The following is a 19508-nucleotide window of genomic DNA, read 5'->3' as shown; positions in this document are numbered from 1 at the left end:
ATCATGAGTTTACCTTCTGTGAAGTGGGTGCTGGAACTGAAAATTGTGGGTTCAAAAGAGTGGTTTTGTGTTTTGGCACTCATATCCCACCTCTGCCCCATACTTAGGTTCTTGGGCAAGTTAGATTTCTTTTAGCTTGCCCAATGTGCCTTCTGGGAAATGGGTGTTTTGTGACTTGCCATGCCTGTCATGGCAGTCATTTTGTGAATGGACACGCTCCCACACCATGGCAGCTATTTTGTGACACCTCCCACAACACTCTCAGAATTCCAGATGTGTCCATCAGCCCAAAAAGGATGGAGACCTCTGACCTATGGTAAAAGCAACTTATACGGCATAGATATTGTATTCAATCAAAAATCTGGAAGAGGGCAATCTTGAGAATTAATCAATAATATAGATGGACAATATACTGAGTGAATATAGTACCGCACTCACAGTTCTTTTGACTTTTCTTTAGAGCTAGTGCATTGTGACTGGAAGTCTCCTGCTCAAATTGCAGCGCAGGCTTGGAACCCACTAGGTGTCTCACGCAAGCCACTATTCTCTCAGCCTCTGTCTCACATCTGTAATATGGGAATGATCACCCTGGCCTATCTTAAAGGGCTGACATAAGGGATAGTATCCAATACTAGTCCTACATAGAGTAGACCCACTGAAATGAAGAACTAATATTGGATACTACCCAAGGGTTACTAAGATGTATGTGAAATACTTAAGCATTTAGAGAAAGCACAATATAAATACTATGCACGAGAGAGAGAGAGAGAGAGAGAGAGAGAGAATGAGAGAGAGAGATCTTTAAAAGTCTGTCTGTTGTCAAATTAAAACACTAAGTATAAAAATCTATGGCCTGTTATTTGGTCTGTGAATTATTCCATCTTCTAATATCCATGCCATCCAATTAGATGATCTGATGTTCATGATACAACACCCTATGTTGTGAGTATTTGGGTCCTTTAGATCCAAATATCCTTGCAACTGAGTTCCAGGGCTGGAAACAGAAGTTCAGCTGTTTGCAGACTATGGGATAAATCCAGCGGTGGTTTTGTTCTGCTACAGCTTTCCCCAACCTGGTGCCTTTCAGATGTATTGGACTATGACCCCCATGTTGGGAGCTGTAGTCCAACACATCTAGAGGGCACCAGGTTGGGGAAAGCAGTGCTCCTAAAAAGCACTTCCACTCACATAAACCAGAGTTTTGTTGATCCCTACCCACCCCCGCCTGTGTCATATCCCATACTAATTCAAAGGATCCTCCAACCCCCAGGAGCTACTTTACAGGGGGTACAGGGGGCTGCAGTGGCTAGGGGGGAATCATCAAAAATCGGGTGCCCAAGAAGTGGCTTCCATTAGGGAAAAGCTTCCCACTGAATACAACTGTATGAGCGTAACTCACAACCCATTTCCAAGAAATTTGCACATCATAAGCTTTAATCAAATGACAACACAAATATGCAGGTTTAGTGGATACCAGGGCTTGGCTGCCATCACCTCACCCTATAGACCACACAGGGGGGTCAAGGCCTGAGACCCACCAGTGCCCCCCGCCAGCTAACCCACCCTAAAACCAAAACAGGAAGTTGATCGTGTGGGATGCGCCCACCTGATCCTAACAGATGACCGTGCTCAAGGCTCCAGAGGAAGGTGGAAAAGCCCCGGTGTCTGCCAATGTGCCGTGGAGGGAATTTCTTTCCCAATGCCAACCCAGGCGGCCAGTTCAACCCTGTGCATAAGAGCAAGAATCACCCTATGTTAAAGCAGAAGGCAGCAGCAAACGCCATTCCCTTTTCTGCAAGCAACCTTTTATCTGTATTCTGTATGGAACAGTGCATCACTCAGGTTAAGGAGTCTCCACACAGTTGACTTAATTGGCAATCATTTACCCTGGTATGAAACAGGTACTTTTAAAATCAGCAGCAGTGATGTCAAAGGGTAATTGGGGTGAGTGGATCATCATGTACCAAGGACTGGGGTGGGCAACTTGTGGCCCTCCAGATGCTTTGGCCTACAACTCTCATCATCCCCCCACTGGCTATGCTGGCTGATGGGAGTCGCAGACCAAAACATCTGGAAGGCTTCAAGTTGCCCACCCCTATTCTAGGATCTCTCTGGGGATGCACTGAGGAATCTGGGGCTGGGAAGGCAATTTGCAACTGTTGCAAAAAGTTAATCTGAAGCTGCTGATGCTAAACAGTAACAAGAAAAGTGATGCCATAAACCTGGCTTTGGTTCCCAGTTTGCAAAATGAGATGTACTAAGACTGAATGCTCTGCCCTCTGATTCAGAAGTCTTAGTTCCCTCTGGCGCCCTCTGGTGGTCCCCCTCCAACATCAGTGAGCCTCTGGTCACAGGGTTACCTGGTGGCAGAGGCAGGTGCTAAGAGCGGCCATTTAAAATTTCACTCAACTCCCTTGACCCTGAGACATTGTGGAAAACTTAAAATGGTGGCTCACAGAAGCAGGGAAGGTGTCCATACCAGTGAGCCCTGCTTGATCCCAGGCCAAGATAGAGGTGAATTAAAGGCTTAAGAAAAATAATTCTTCATATGCTCACAGATACACTTTCTACTAGTGCAGGCTGGTGGCTTCAATTTTGGTGGGGCTATAATCCATTCTGGGTTTCAGTCAGAACCAGCCAGTACTCTAAAGGAGCTACCAAAGGTGCTGGACCTATTTGGGGGTAGGTCTCAGCACCTTGGATAGCTCCTTTAGAGTTCTGGCTGGTTGTGACTCAAACCCCAGATTGATTCACAGCCCCACTGAAATCGGAGCCACCAGCCTCCACTGGTCTCTACTCTCCAGTCAGACTAAGAGCCAGTTCTCTCATGAAGAACCATATCTACATACACTGGTAACCATTATTTTGAAACCTGAGAATGTTTGTCTTCCCACCATCCCCATACATATGTCAGAATGCTTCTGCAAGGATTGGCTTCTCAATCCTTTGAAGAGTCTTCAGAAGCCACAGCTGGTCCAGAATGCATCGCAAGGATGATGGTTGGTGTTACACCCATCTTGCGCTGATGGCCAATTTGATTCCATCCTGGCACAATTCAAAGTGTTGGTGATTATGCTTAAAGCCCTAAATGGCTTGGATCCATGATCCCTGAATGATTTCCTTCCCCCATACCAATCTGCCTGCTGCCTTAGATCAGAAGGACAGGCTATACTAATATTGCGGAACAGCTCCTGAAATACAGATGGTCCCCCTCCCGGATGTTTTGCATTGGTCGGTGAAGGGAGTTCTATTCCAGCAGGCTTTCAGCAACAGGGGAAGCTGCCTTATATTAAGTCAGACCATTGGTCCATCTACTACTGTCAACATTGAGGGAGGATCAGATGGCAGCAAGAAGGGAGGGGGCCTTCTTGGTGGTGGCTCCCCATTTATGGAATAGTCTCCCTGGTGAAACCCACCTGGCGCCAACATTGTCATCTTTTCAGCGCCAGGTTAAAACTCCTCTGTTCTCTCAGGCATTTGGCAGTGTATCATGAGTCTCTTGATTGTCTCTGGCTGATTGTTTTAAATTGTTTTCGATATATGTTGTTGTTGTGTGTGTTATTTGTTCTATATCATTACATGAATGGTTTTATATTTTATATAATGTATTTTAATGGGTTTTAATTTTTGTGAGCTGCCCAGAGAGCTTCAGCTATGGGGAGATATAGAAATATAATGAATGAATGAATCAATGAATGAATGAACTGGCAGAGGCTCTCCAGGTTTCAGGCAGAAATTCTTTCAGCTCTACCTGAAGACACCGGGGATTGAACCTGGGACCTTCTGCAGGCAAAGCAGGTGCTCTGCCACTGAGCCACAGCCCCTCCGTTGCCACAGCTCCTCCATTTTGCCTGCTAAGTGCTTGCTTTGCTTAAAGTTCAATGGTCACCTCCTCTGTATTTTTTTTATTTATTTATTTTGCTTTTGGTATTTGTAGCTTGCATTGTATTTTTTCTTGCATTGTGGTTTTAGGTTGCTGTGAGCCACCCTGAGTGGTGCACAGGCACGAGCTAGAGGGCCAGGATATAAAATTTGACATAAATGATTAATAAGTATGTTGTGGTGAAGAAATGCCCTCTCCACATTCCAAAGTTCATCTTATGTATTTGTGTCAGGTGTGGAGGCAGGCAACTGGAGCAAAACAGTCAAATTGTGTCAAGGAGCTCTTGGGGTTGCTGGGAATTATGGGGGTGGGTTAGGACTAGGAATCCATGTGAGGTGACAGTTTTAGATTGTTGCATCCTTGTACATGCATGTACAAATTATGGATGTACAAATTATGGATCCCTCATCGCTAGAGGTTCAACTAAAGGAGCTCTATCCACCTGATGCTTTTAATGACAATGAGAATGACAGTAACATTTGAAAACTGTGGCTACCTTCTGCAGCCATTTGTGCACAGCTCAGAAATCTTGAAGGCTTATTTTAAGACTATGTCACAACTGAGAAAATGGGTACTACCTCTGATTCCACTCAAGTGCTCAAACTGCGAGGATATGTTCACCGCCCATGCACACGAAAGCTAAAATTAAATGAGGCCTGAACAACCAACTGTAAAAATCGCCCTTGAAGGCACATTATTATTATGAGAGCAAAACTTTTTTTAAAGTAAGCATTATCCAAATAGATTTGCTAATCTAAATTTTCTACCCTGACTTTTGATGGCTACTCAGAGTCCTAAGCCCTAAAGTCCATCAACTGAAGAGATATTTCTTCCCCTTATGCTACAGAGGTATTGGCAAAAATGGTGATAGCACTGTGTTATTTTCATAGGAGCATGGAGTTGGTGGATACAAAAAAGTGGTCCTTGTCACTGTTGCGATGAGGCAGAACCATCATCCATCCTTCAGTCCCCATCCCATATACTCCCAATCAACCTACCACTGCAGGGGTAGGCAACGTTTTGGGGCTCTGGGCACATTTGGCAATTTGAGAAACTGTCCTGGGACCCACCACAAAATGACTGCCGTGAGAGGTGCGGCAAAGGACAAGTTACCTGCCCAAAAGACTGAGTATAAGGCAGAGGGGGATGTCTGAACCTCTACGCACTAAACAACTCCTTTGAACCCACAGTTCTCAGCACCAACAGAAACCTATTTCACAGCAACCCCAGCTGCCGGTAAGAAAATGTGTTAATTTTTTTTTTAAGTGGGAGGAGTAGGGCACCTTGGTGGGCATCAAGCAAGGTGTCCACGCCATACTGGTGCACACAGGCACCACATTGCCTACCCCTGTCCCACAGTATGCCACAAGCCAAAGCAGGAGCACTGCAGGAAGGACCTTCCTCAGCCATTTATTTATTCTTACTGTTATTTTGCCAGGGAGGCCACATCCTGTTTGACTTCCTGTAAGTGCCTGTTAATATGGTTAAAGGAATAGCTGATAGTTAGGATCCACTGACATCCCGGTTCATCTCCCATGCTTTGGCACAGAGTATTGCATGTGATGATGCATCTTTGGCACAATTCACAGCTGGAAGGGGACTTGAGTGCAGATGCCACAGATACACATCCAGTATTTTAGGCCTTGCCCTAGTCAAGGTGTCGTATTCAGTCAACTGCATCACAAAGGTCAAATGCCCCCTCCCCCGGCCCCACCGCCTCCCCCCCCCCACGGTTTGGTGGTTTCGTGGCTTTTGTGCAGCCCCCCGCCCATTCTAAATAACTGACATGCCTCTCCTAAGACTTAGTTACTGGCTGTGAGAGCCTGCAGCTAAGATATATTGGTATGTTTGGTGTTTTGGCTCTGCCCTCTTTTGCCTTTGGTCCCACTCCTTTTGCATTTGTTTCTGCCCACCACTGGAATTCTGCCTGTGAGAGAGTCTCCAAAATGGAATTCAGGCCTTGGACAGAAAGAGGTTCAGCATTCCTGTGACATAATATTATGCCTTCAGACGTCATTGTAAGGCAATTTACTGCTGTGAAATAAATAAATAACAGGCACGACACAATAAGCCATGGGGACCGCCCACCACGGAGAACGCCCACCCCAACTTGAATATTCAAAAGGGCAGTTGGCACGTGCCACAACCCACTGTAGTTTAAGTATGCCTTGGTGGATTGTGGCACTTGTGCAAGGGAGAAAAAGAGAAGAGGAGGAGGAGGAGGAGGCGGCAGAAGCACCTTGCCAATATATGTCAATAAGTTGGCTAAATCTGAAACCTGAGATTGAACATTAAATATTAGAAAAAGTCAGCTATATGGGTCTTTTCCATGTTTTTTTTTAATCTTAGTTTGATCCCTTAAAAAAATTAATTAGCACATGTAGAAAAGCAGCAAGATCATGAACAAATCAAGGGAGATGTCTATTGCTTTAAAGCATATTACAAATCCTGACCATCTTCCTTAAGTGGTGATCTCACACTGAGAAATGATCCTGATTTCTGTACAGCATTTAGCCAGTTAAATTATCCAAGCATAGTTAAGTTACTATGGTCACAATAACCTAATTTCTTCATAACGGTTCTTGGGTAAATTGGTGTGAATGGCAGCATATGCCCCACTCACCTAACAGTTTCCTGGGTTGTTACCAAACATGCTAATTCATGTTATTACTCCATATCAATAAAACCTGCTCCTCATGCTTGCTTTGGCTTTGTTTAATCCAGGCCTACACAACCTGTGACTTGCGAAAGCAAAGGCAGCCCCAAACCATACATTGCAGCCTACCAGGGGGCTCAATAAACTTCCTGTGTTTTGTTGCCTGCCTGAGACTACAACAGCGGAAGAGCTGTCAAGAATCTGGAAGGTTGCAATACATGTGACTTGTGGACTATGTTCAGCTTGGTGAGTCACAGTTGTACAGGCCTGACTTATACAAAGCCCAGACAGCTGAGCCAAGGGTCTGAAGTTAACATCCTCAGTATAAGCTAACCAAGCAGAACACAACCCACTAGTCATGTATATACAGTGGGGTAGTGGAGCTGGGGCTAATAGGGATGCAGCACTGGCACTTTTTTATTGGGAGGGATGCAGATGTCATCTGCCAGCCCCACTCCGCTCAGACTCCCCTGTTCCCTCTAAGCTTAGCTGCAATCTTTCAACAGTAGCTGGGGGGGATGAATTTTCCCCACAACAGCATATTGTTTCCTGTTGTAATGCAAAGTATTTTGGGGTGGGTTGGTCTTGAATGGGCAAGTAAGACCCATTAGCTTTACAAAAGACCTCCTCCTGGTACTGCTAAAACCTCTAGAACTGTTTTGTTGATATGGATTAACACAGCTGCCAAAACGTTTTGACCCTCCTTGGGGGTGTAGCTATGGGGCCTGTCATGATAAGTGCCTGAACTTCAAATTTACCACTACACCACTGTGTAGACATATATACGATCACTACAGAGTTGATGTGCAAACAAACCTACTCTCAACCATTCACTCCAGAGAAGCCTTAAAATCCATGGACTTCAGTTCCAGTATCTGTATATATATGCATGAAAGTATTTCAGTTTATAACCAATCCTCATCCTAAAAGTTTGTAGGATCACAAAAGCAACAACAATGAAAAAGAATGCTAATAACACAGAATAAAATGTCTTCATATTAAAACTTCATTGATATTTCCCCCTCGTTGTTGTTGTTGTTGTTGATAACTCACCACTTAGCTCCAAGGACCACCCTATACAAATAGGTCTTACAACGTTCTGATTTTTATTTTAATATCAGAACCCAGGCAGCTTACACCATTAATTAAAAACATAATATAATAAAAACAATAAAATTGTCAGTGTCTGTGGCTGGACATCTGTGAGTTCCAGAACTGGGGAGCAGCCTGGAACGATAGTCTACATTTGAAAATTGTTTATGAGTTGCAGTTATAGTCACCAGATTACTATTTGGAGGCCATCACCACCACCATCTCCTTTTACTGTTACATTGACTACTGAACAGAGAGGGGAGAAAGCTGTTGCTTTTCCTTTCCATTTTTTCCCATCTGCAACTCATAAATCATACAGTAATCTAGACTTTACTTCTCTGGGGCTGTTCCGCTGTTATGGAAATTGCAAAAATTCAAGAACGAACACCTCTCACTTAGCTGTTACTGCAGGAGTGCAAAATCTCAGTCCCGGGGGCCAATCTGGCCTGCCTGCAACCCAATGTGGCCCTTTGAGGTTCACCAGATGTCCACATTCCTTTCCTGACCACCAATCATTTGGTGGTTTTCCCAGCTTATGTGCCTTTCTGAAAAGTTGAAATGCCTCTCCTAAGGCTGAGTGACTGGCAGTGAGAACTTTAAGCTAAAATATGCTGGTATGTTTTGCAATGTTAGCCCTGCCCTTTTTGCTTCTGTCACCACCCCTTTTGCCTTTGGCCCCGCCCACCACAGGAATACGGCCAACAAGAGGTTCCCCACAATGGAATTCTGCTGAAAGAAGTTCAACACCCCTTGTTTACTGTAATCCATTTCTCTCCCCCATCTCTTGTGCAGAACACCTGCAGACCTGTCCCTGCAAGGGAGAGGTTGCATGACAGGACTTGGGGGGAAATGGGCAGGAAAAATGTGCTGCCTCATTTCCCAGTTCAACAGCAGATGTAAAGGGAAAGGGGGGATCTCTGAGCTGCAACCTGGCAGCCTCAGCTGAAGTTCTATAGGTCCTGCCCACAAACCCAATATTGCCAGCTTTGATTAATTTGCTTCACAGGCATTGTGTACTACACGAATAGACATTTCAAGACCAACACTGGAGGAGTCACAAATATCGGTCAAATATTGGCTCCTTTTGAATGATTTGTGTTTAATCCTAGTATATCCATTATCATCAGTGCCACCACAGCTATTTATTGTCTTAGGGTGCAATCCTACGCATATTTAGACAGAGAAAAAGTCCTACAATTCCCAACATTCCCCAGCTAGCCATGCTGGCTGAGGAATGCCAGGAGTTGTAGGACGTTTTTCTGTCTAAACATATATAGGACAGTGCCCCTAACCATCCTCTATACTAAAAAGTCATTATCTGAGCATGGACCCTTTTGTAGCCAAAACAATACTCTCCACACACAATAGAGAGTTGGGAGAACTCCAAGGTTTGCAGAAGTATAAAAAATATTTTTTAGAGTGTTGTTAGAGGTAGAAAATCCAAAGGATTTAAAATAAAAATTTAAAATTCTCAAAACAGCTCAGTGGCCATGAAATGCTGGCTTACTGTTGAGTGCATGGAGAATATCCTAGAAGAAGACATGGCAGGCTGTGTGGAACCCTGAATATTTTGCTGCAGGTCCAACTTCTAGGCCATAATCTGCTCTAAGCAATTTTCCTACCCTACCAATAACAGGAAATTAACTAGCAGATACAGTTCCTGATGCTCCAGCAATCACCCCATCCAGGATGGATGGAGAAGAAGAAGAAAAATCTCCTCACCATCAGAAAGCTCCACTTCATATGGGGATGGTCTTCTTTTCACCCGATTGTTGTTGTTGTACATTGAGAAGTTGTCTGGCTCTCCAAAAAATCCACTGCGAAGCAAGGGACAGAAAACACAAAAAAAGTGAGGAAAGACCCGTTCAGCAGACTTCTGCTAGAGCCAATGAGAAATGGTTCAATGTCGTTTTCTTCAGCTGAAGATACAGATATAGCTATGTTTGCGTGGATGAGTGTGTGTGTCTGAATGTTCTTTGGGTGTAAGCATTCATAATTTGTGTACACACATTTATAAATGCCTGTCACACATAAACACATGCACACAGCTTCGGCTGCAATTCTAAGCAAATTTATTTGGATGTAAGTTCTGTCAAAACCCATTTGTCTTCTAAATGGTTTCAGGATTCCAATGGAGACTGGTAGCCTTTTACAGTGCTTCTGATCAGAGAATTAAGGTATAATTTGCAGCACTTAAAGAAAAATTAGCCCAAGGGATGCGTACCAGGTTTAAGTACTTGGGTCCAAGAAATCATTGTCAAAGCACCTGCTAACCTTGAAGAGGGCAGCTTGGCTATTGCTTTACAGAGATTTCACTACAACATACAGGCGAATTGCCATTAAACTGTGTTGCATTTCTGCAGGCAGAGAGAAACACCTTCAACAATTGCCTAAGTAATGGTGGCAACACATTTATTAAACACTCAGTATAATCTGTGGGAGGAAATGTTTTCTCTCGCTTCATATACTTGGCCAGTGCCACACACAGTTCCCTAGAGAGTGGGAAAGTTCAGAACACCAATATCACCTTTGTTACGTCTATGCTTTTTCTCATTACCGCTCCTCTTACGGGTAACAGTCCTATTGCATGTCACCATATGGAGTGCTTTACCATCTTCCTGTCACATACACTTCAACAACGGGGGGGGGGGGGAGGCAACATTTTAAAAGATCTTGCTGTAAAGGGTTTCGTAAGTGGTACATTCTGGGAAAGGATGTATGCAGATATCAGCAAGCTGTTCAATTTTGGCACTTAGTCTTCGTAAGCCTCGTTGCTTTCAGGGGAGAATTGCCTATACATAAATCGTCTGCGTAGATAGATGGGTACAAAGGATATTTTGCTCGGAAGGCCCATTCTGCTTTTTGGCGAAGCATGGCCCATTGTCTCTTATAGACGAAACCTACATTTAGTCCATGACCCTAAAATCACATCCCAGGAAGACGACTGACAATGAATGCAAAAGAGGGTGGGGGACAGAGAGCCTTTCACACAGCCCAGGTTTAGCACCGAGAGAATACCAAAAGCAGGGACCAACCCCCCCCAAAAAAATTTTAGATGCTTATTTTCGAAAGCGAAGGAAAATCGAAAGAAAGGAGACAAGAAAACAGCTCAAGGAAAGGCTAAAAAAGTTTTAAAAGGAAAGAAAGCTCAGGGAGCGCAGGATGTTAGAAATGATTTTTTGCGAAGTATTCGAACCCCCCACCCCCCACCCCAAGTCCCTGAGATGGATGGCGGGCAGAAGACGCCCGCGGAAGCCCTCGCCCGCCCGCCCCCAAGCGAAGCTGTCGCGGCCGGGCTCTGCAACGGACCTGCTGGCGGCGCTGAGCGGGGCTCCGAGGCCGTAGAGCATGGCTCTGGCGGGCGGCTGGAGCGGGAGCGCGGGCGCTGCGGTGGGGCTGAGCTGCACCATGCGGGCGTCGGCGCCGCCGCCGCCGCTGCCGCTGCCGCCGGCGGGGGGCGTGCCCGCGCTGGTGCCCGCGGCGCTGGCGAGGGCGAGGGCGAGGGCTGCGGCCGGCTCGGAGCGCGGCGCTCTGCTGCTGCTGCTGTCGCGCTCGCGCGGGCTCCGCAGGGCCCCGGCCGGCGCGTCTCTGGCCTTTATAGGGGGGCGGCCGCCGCGCACCAGCTCGATCACGGGCACCGGCGCGGCGGGGGGCCCTGGGCCGGGGGAGGGGGGCGGCCGGCCGGTCTCCTTGGCAACCCCGTTGAGCAACGCCGGCTCCCCCGGGAGGGCCATCCCTTCCCCGCGCCGCCGAGGATCGCCGCCGCCGCCGCTGCTGCTGCCGGAGCCCAAGCCCAAGTCCGGCTCGCCGACGCCCTCCGCTCCGGCTCCGGCTCCGTGCGCTGCATCCCGCGGCGGGTCACTGGGGGACCTCTCCATCAGCATCCTGGTGGAGAGAAAGACCAAGCGGAGAGCGGTGAAGGAGGGGCGCGGGCGGGGGGAGGGGAGGGGAGAGGAAAAGGAGGAGAAAGAGAAAATTGGTGGTGGAGTGAGGGGGAGGGAAAGGGAACGTGGGGGAAGAGAAAACATGAAGAGGAGAAGGAGAAGGCAGTGGGAAGAGAGAAAGAAGGGGGGGAGGGGGAGGGGGGAGGAATGGGGAAGGCAGAAAACCCAGGAAGATGAACGAACGAAGAGAAAGGGAGGAGAGAGAGAAGACAAGGAACGAAAAGAGGAAGGAGAAGGGAAGCGATACGCAGGTAAAGCGATAAACGAGGAGAAGGATCGTGGGGAGGCATAAGAGAGAGAGAAGAGAAAGTTAAAGCCAAAAGCGCTGGAGGGGGAAAGAAAAATAAGGAACCAAAGGACCGGGAAAGCAACGCCGCCTTCAGACGTTGCCCGCCTGCCATTGGCAGCAGGGCAAGGAGACGGGCAGGGCAAGGAGACGGGCTTGCCGCGTAGCTCTTGCGGGCATTTGCCCGGGCGACGGAGAGCGCGGCTTTTGTGGCCTTTGGGCCCGGCAACCTCGGGGACGTCGACGGGCCCAAAGAACGGGGCAGAGGGACCTTCATCGAGCGGCTCCAAGACCTCCCTGCGCTCCACAGGAGGAAGGAGAAGCCCTGGAAGGGGGGGGGGCGTATCTTCTCCTCAGCCCTGTCCTCTTCTAGAGTCCTCTAGTCCATCCTTGCCATGTCTCTCTTCTGCCTTCTCTTTTATCCACTCTTTTAAATCCCCCGTCACAATTTAGTAATTCGGTAGTCGGACGCATGACACACACAACGCTTGGGACCGAGTGCGTTTCCTAACGGAATGGATGTCCAGTAGGGAATGCCATTCTTTCATGGGATAGGCCGCAGCCTTCCCCAACCAGATGTGTTGGACTTCAACTCCCATCAGGCCCAGCCCGCATGGCCAATGGTCAGGAATGCTGGGAGTTGTCGTCCCAAACATCCGGAGGGCATCAGGTTGGGGAGGGCCAGAGGATCAGACAAACCATTTGGCTGAAGTTCGTGGTGGCGAAATGACCATGTCAGCCAAAAGCGGATGGGCGCGGGGGCAGATGTGTCGTGCTCGAATTAATTCGACTCAAGCCCAGCGAGGAGGAGGAGGAGAAAAAGAAGAAAGTCAGTTACCACGCAGCCAGCATGCCCCAAAAGCTTTTCATTCAACATCCGTGCCAGTGATAATAGGCGGGGAGTATACAATAAGAAGTCATATCTACCACAATTGAAGACCGAGCAGGAGAGAGAGAAGATTGATTTAACCCAGACTATCTGTAGCAGGCTGTAAAAAAAACCCAGCTGTAACTGAGTTCACGTTTCCTCCTTAATTTATTCTGCCTATGGGAGAGGCGGAGGATGAGAAATATTCGCGCAGGTTTATGTTCTGCAGTAATGCTACCCTTACGATGTCGCTAAGGAGAACTCTATTCCTCAGCTTTTACATTAGCTTTGCATAGAAATATCGACACGTTGGGATGTAATAGTGGAGCGGCGGGGTAGACCCCCATCTGGAGCAGTCCTTCCACTTGCCTTGCCATGGCACCGCCACAGTAAATAAAGCACCTTCCCAATCTCAGCTGCGCCCAGATCAGAGAACAGAGTCAGATTTATCAGAGTCAGCTCTGATCCACAAACAGAGGAGTTGCTTGTCCCGAACCAGCTTGCGCTTCAAACCCCCTCCTTTTGTCTTGTCCTTTCTCCTTTACATTTGGCTCTGTTCTGACAAGGCACCCCGTTAAAGTCGGGGACTTGGACATCAGCCAGTTCACAATCCAATTAAACTGAGTTTCTCCATGGACATCAATGGGCCTTTTCCCCAGTAAATGTTAGGCTCGGGATGTATTATTGAAATCAGTCAACCCAAATGAGTTTAAATCCAAATCATTATTGGCTACGCTCGTCTTTAGTTTCTGCAACCCCGCCCTTACCTCAAATACCCTGAAATTAGCCCTTTTGGGCTGCGATCTTAAACTCACTTGGCGGGGGGGGGAGTAAGTCCCACAGAAATCAGTGGGACGTACTTCCAAATAAGCGCGCTTAGGAGGACCGGGCTGCCCATGTGATGGCCTCCCCAGCGGTAGCATGTTTACTCAGGAGGAGTTCCACAGAACATACAACGGGAAGGATTCCCTAGTTCAAAATGTGTTGAGGATTACACCCTTAACCGCCCGTCTTGGAGTTTCAGTTTAAGAGACTTGTTTTGTTTTTAAACAAAATGGGACAAAAATAAAGTATAGAGAAACACAGCGTATGAAGCGAATTTCTATCGGGCCTGGTTGGCGATAAGGCCTAAAGAAACTCATATTTTAAGATCGCTTAAATGCATGCCATGTAATTTTTTCCGTTTGGCTTTCTCCGCTGAGCTGTGGGTTGTTAATTTCACGCCTCACGTATAAATCCGCCCCCCTTAACTGGGTGGGGGAAATGGGCGCTATAGAGTGTTCGCCAACGAACTCGAGGCGCAACCCCTGGAATCCGCCAGGACCTATCCAAGCCCGCCGTGGGGCTTTTCTGAAGTGATTTACAGTACCGCCCTCGCACTACACTCCCTTCCACGTCTACTTAGAAGGAGGCGTCCTTGAATTCAGTGGGCCTTACTCCAGGGTGAGGGGGGGAAGATTGCAGCCCAAGGCTCCCTTCGATTTCAAGGGGGAAAGACGCCTTCCAATTCGTCTCGGTTGCTACTGGTCCGTATGGTTCTTGCGTGTTTTGTACGCAGCCTTGAAAAAGCTACCAATTCTGAAGTCATTGTCTTTGAAATATGAGGGCCTGCGCCAGTTTCATTCCGAATTAAGGTGCTTGAGGCGGCACAGCAAGCACCATCTAAACCCATTGGACTTGAGATCGATTTTGCTCAAGTTTAAGCTGCAATCTTATACCCACTTAAGAACATAAGAGCCATCCTGGATCAGACCAAGGGTCCATCTAGTCCAGCATTCTGTTCACACAGTGGCCAACCAGCTGTTGACCAGGAACCCACAAGCAGGACACCAGCACAACAGCACCCGCCCCCCATGTTCCCCAGCAACTGGTGTACACAGGCATACGGAGGTAGCACATAGCCCTCAAGCCTAGTAGCCATTGATAGCCTTCTCCAGGAATCTGTCTAACTCCCTTTTAAAGCCATCCAAGTTGGTGGTCATCACTACATCTTGAGGTAACGAATTCTGTTATTTATGCTCCGGGGCTCAGCTCACTCCCACTTACCCGGGAGTGAGCCCCAATGAACTCGGTGGGACTTACGTCTGAGCGGACACGCACTGATTGCACTGTTAGGTTGCAACATGTCTACTCAGAAGTAAGTCCCATTGACTTACTTGGGCTTACTCCCAGGTAAGAAGGTTATAGCCTTAATGGATTACTCTCCTCCTCCAATGAAAAGTTAGCCATTGTTTCTCAAGGACCTTTAGATTCCATTAAGCCAACTTTAACTAGCGTGATTCCCGAAAATACTAGTGATGCCACAACGGGATTTCCCTCCTGGCTCCTGGTAAATCTCTGTTTAGAAGGACGCGGGATTTCATCTTTATTTCTCTGGGCCTCTCTGCGAGTGCGCAGTTGAGGTTGATCTTTGGGTGGCAGCTGGGGGGTGGGCGGGGGCGGGAGGGAAGAGTGGCTTGAGAATATGAAAAGCGTCATAAAAATAGCCTAGCTCAGTCTCTGGCCACTCGAGATTTCCCCCCTCCCCGGCCTCCCTCCCCCTTTTAATTGGACCTTCTGATATTGCGCAGGGAAGTATAATCCACATCTGTCAGATTTAAGTAGCGACCTCACTTCTCCTGGTTCAACAAAGCGCTTCTCATTGTCAAGGCCGCCTCTCCCCCTCCCACTTCTGGAAGGTGCTGAAGGAGACACACGGATGGAAGCAAAGTGGCTTGAATTCGGCGGGGGCTGGCCCGATGGGTTTGGGGCATTGAAAATCTCGGAGCAGGAAAAATCCGCATCCATGCGGGTCGAGGAATTGGCGTGGGGTTGAGGACAGGAGAGTTACTGAGATGTGGGTCTGGGAAGCAGAAATAAAATATTGCAAACAGGAAAACGAGGGGAAAAATACAGGAGGGGACAAAATTCATCGGGAAGGAAGAATAACGGTGTATTTCACATTAACGCCCCCATCCTAAAAGTATTTTCTCTGAAGGAAGTCCTATTGGTTTTGATGGAGTCCATTTTCAAGTAAGCATATAGGATTTCAGCCTAATTTTAATTTCCAGTTTATGATTCGATTCTAATTTGTATATAAAAAATGTCTTTCCTTCAAGTAAGAACGGGGGTCCAGCATTTGAGGGGGAGGCTAGTTGTTGGCAGGAGGGCTTGTCCTCCCTTCGCGCCCCCTCCGATGCCGTCTATGCTGGGAGTTATACTCTCACACAGAAATCAGTCTCACCAAAGAGAGGCCACAGGCCAATTCAATTTCCCCTGTGTACCCCTAAATATTCTCCCAACTCCATTTGAGGACTGGAAAAGGTATAGGTAATTACTAGTTCCTACAGAAAAACACCCTCCTTGTTTTTTAGGGTGGTCTTTTGCAATTTGGGGAGGGGCAATTTTTTCCCGTTGTCTTTTTAACTTCCAGGCAAGGACGATTCCTGTCTGACCACGAAGCTTGCTTTTTGCGCCCTGCTTTTAAAATCTTTGCTTGGCGCAAATCAAATGATCGTTTAATTACCTCGATGCTTCCTTCCCGATATATCGTGGGGAGTGGCGGCGGGGGGATCCGACTCTTTATTTTCGTAAGGAAGCCACGATCTCAAGGCAGTTGAGCCCTACTCCTGACATAGCCACTGTAACCTTGAGTCAACGGGGCTGCCGGAGAGGTAAGCGGCCTGCATCTCGAAGATAAGATGCAGAGCAATTCAGACGTCTTTGTGGAGATCTGGAGGAGCGTGTGGCGTTTGGGGTTTTGTTCTGCAGGGACTCTGTGCATCCAGAGACGGACGGCAGCCTCGGATTTATTCGGCCAGCCTCGCAACTATTATGGGCAATAATCTGTTCGGTAGAGAAATTCCCAAATGCGAAAGGGAAAATGGACAGGGGAAGTAGGCCTCGATTTCGCGGTCAAGGAGAAGTACTATGACAAAATGTAGCCACGACGAGGAAGGTAGACAAATTCATGGAAGAAGATGCGTTTATCAAAGGCTGTAGAGCCTCCTTAAGCAGGAGCAGCAGACCTTTGATCATTAGATGCTGTAAGAAACGGCAGGAGATTATCATTGGTCTCTTGCCTTATTTATTTTATATTTACTTTTAAAGTCTTTTTTTTTAAGGCCATTAAAAAAACCCTTACAATAAGACCGTTAAGACATAATAATAACGGTGTCATAAAACGCCGTTTAATATTAAAATTACAATACATTCATTAGGGGGCACCACGATTATATATAAATAAAATAAAGCATCGATTTAGGGGGGAAACAGTGTGTGTGTGTGTGTGTGTGTATACACACACACGCACACACACACACGCACAGAAAGAATTGTGAGATATATTCTGGGGCATCTGACTAGCCACAGCTAGTCCTTTGGTTTTTATATTCTTAACTACGGTTTAGCATTGACATGAAGCACAAACACTATCATTTCTTTCCACGAAAATTGAATTTCGCCACCATCAGGAGTGAAGACTGGATCCAGACAGAGTTATCCTTAGACTGAAGTCCCATTGATTTCAGTGGGCCTGTCCCAAGTATGACTGAGTCTGGATTCAACCCTGGTACCTACTCTCTAAATTCCCACATAAAGGTGTATCTCTGCTCTATCTTACAGGTATGTGCAATTTATTATTTCTCTTTCAGCTCATAGGCACACACACAGCCATCTCTCTAGGACTGTTATCATTGTGGTATGGACATTCATAATAAAATATGAATGTGCTAAAATAAATTATCTGCTGTGTTGTACAATGAAGACAAGTCACTCTCTACATTAATAGACCAGAGTATTTGTCTTATTTTTATCACAGGGGAGAAATTAGAAGGCTGCTATACACAAACATGGTGACCAGAGGAAATGGATATTACTATTATTACAAATGTATGTATATTCCTCAACTGTGAAATACTGTTCTACGCCTCTTGTTTTCTGGAACTGTCTACAGAAATAGTTTGACGGGGAAATTCGAAGAGGGGGAGAGACTCGCCCCACCGCACGCCCACAAATAGAAAGTAATTGTATAGGAAATGTGCAGAATCACAACGCTAAAGGACCGGGTTGGGTTGGCGAGGGGAACAAATTCCAATGCGAAATATTACAACCGATCTCTTGAATCTGGAACCGGTTTCCCCTCCTGCCTTCCCCGCTGTCGGGAAGGCCCCACACAGGAGCAGCAATAAGGACATCCGGATTTGTAGAACTTGGCCAGGCTGATCAAATGTTTCTAGTTCACCCGCTCCTTCAATATATTACCCAACTGCAAACATGTTCCCTTTCAGATCACGAATAATGAACATGTAAGCGCACTGGGCCAAAAGAAGGCGAGAAGTTCACGTGCGCCACCGCCCACGCTTCCTTCGCAGGCAATAGAACAAGAGAGACCGAGGCGAGAGACCGAGCAACCCTTCCCAGGCACGGATTTTCCTATTACTCCTCTCTCCTCGGCGCTTCCCTTCCGTCGCGCGTTAATACCTCGCACCTCGCAGTTGAAGACCGTATTTCATTTCCGTCCCCGCAAATCGAATTATCTTGCGGGGAGGCGAGAGAATGGGGGGGGGGGGAATCGTGAATCCTGGAATTTCTGAACGTCTTCATCCGTCCGCCCCCCCCCCCCGGCAACCCTTCCCCCCTCACTCTGTACTGATCCTGACTTCATTTGTTTTTACCGTTTCGCAGATTCCACGCCGACTTGTCGGTTCCCTTCACACCCGCCCCCGAGAAGTGTATGGTGTGCAATCCTATTTGTATCTACTCAGAAGTCAGTCCCATTGAAATCCATGAGAATTACTCCCAGTTCAGTGTGTTTAGGACTGCAGCTTAAGCCATCATATATCAGAACCACACCGCCTCCGCAGACGGATCAACCCGATACCAACCCAGATCCGGATTCAAAGGAACCTAAGAGCAGCTGCCCTAAGTGAGAGACGCCTCGACTCTTGAAGTTCTGCTAACCTGCCAATGGTTGGAATATCCAGGTGCTTTCCAAATAAAAACCAAGCCCGTTGGAGACAAGCAAATAAATAAACGAAAACGCAAATTAATTTACCATGGGCATATTATTTGATATTTCTCCTTGTCCGCTTCCCTCCCTCTCTTATTTTAGTGTGCCGAGAGTGTGGTCTACGTGTGTGTAAAAATACACACCCAGATTGGGAGAGAGGATCTTCTATTTTGAGAACGGTGCGGTGATGCGGTTTTAGGTGTTTGGTTTTTATATATATATATATATATATATATATATATATATATATATATTGTATACCTATTAACACGTTGCCCCTTCTATATTCCACGTAATATTTCCCAATACGAGACCAGTGAAGCGAGATCTCGGAGAAAAGAATAAACCCTGAGAAAACAAGAGCGCGTTCGTTTTTCAAAAGAAAATCTCCTTTCTCTTTACTCACCATTTGCTTTTCATTGGTGAAAATTACTGGAGCCATTTTGTGGCCTGTTCATGGCGGCTGGATGTAATTTTTTTTCCCGCCTCCCTTTACTGTAAAAAAGAAAAAAAGTGTTGGGTGGCTTCACGGCGCAGGGATCTCATTCCCACATCACGTCCAGTTTCCTATTTAGTATGGAGAGCGGAACACCGGAGCAATGTGGCCAAGAGAGATAAGGCGCTGGCAGTGGCCCGCCTGCCCTGATAAGCCCCTAAACCCATTATTTATGAAATGATTCATTATTATTTGGCAATTTTATCGAAGGAAAGCGGAAAATTATTGCAGGGATATGCAGAGAGAGGAACTTTGGAATGCGTGCCTTATAGCTTTTTAGACGTGTGTGTGTGT

General features: G+C 46.9%; 1 protein-coding gene across 1 annotated transcript in view; it reads right to left on the bottom strand.

The window, feature by feature from the left end:
* Positions 1-19273, bottom strand: part of TAL1 (TAL bHLH transcription factor 1, erythroid differentiation factor) — a 31334-nt gene extending 12061 nt beyond the window's left edge. The window contains exons 1-3 of the mRNA XM_084852574.1: positions 19125-19273; positions 10941-11516; positions 9354-9448 (exon numbers count right to left, since the gene is read on the bottom strand). Of these exons, the coding sequence (XP_084708700.1) occupies positions 9354-9448; positions 10941-11516; positions 19125-19138 (685 nt within the window). The 5' untranslated portion in view covers positions 19139-19273. The remainder of the gene's footprint in view (positions 1-9353; positions 9449-10940; positions 11517-19124) is intronic.
* Positions 19274-19508: the final 235 nt, after the last annotated feature.

The sequence above is a fragment of the Heloderma suspectum genome, chromosome 4 (assembly GCF_057233095.1).
Source record: "Heloderma suspectum isolate Gila_16-S chromosome 4, 16-S_ref, whole genome shotgun sequence".
NCBI lineage: Eukaryota > Metazoa > Chordata > Lepidosauria > Squamata > Helodermatidae > Heloderma > Heloderma suspectum.
Note: the sequence above shows the minus strand (reverse complement) of the source record. Positions and strands in the feature narration are given on the sequence as shown.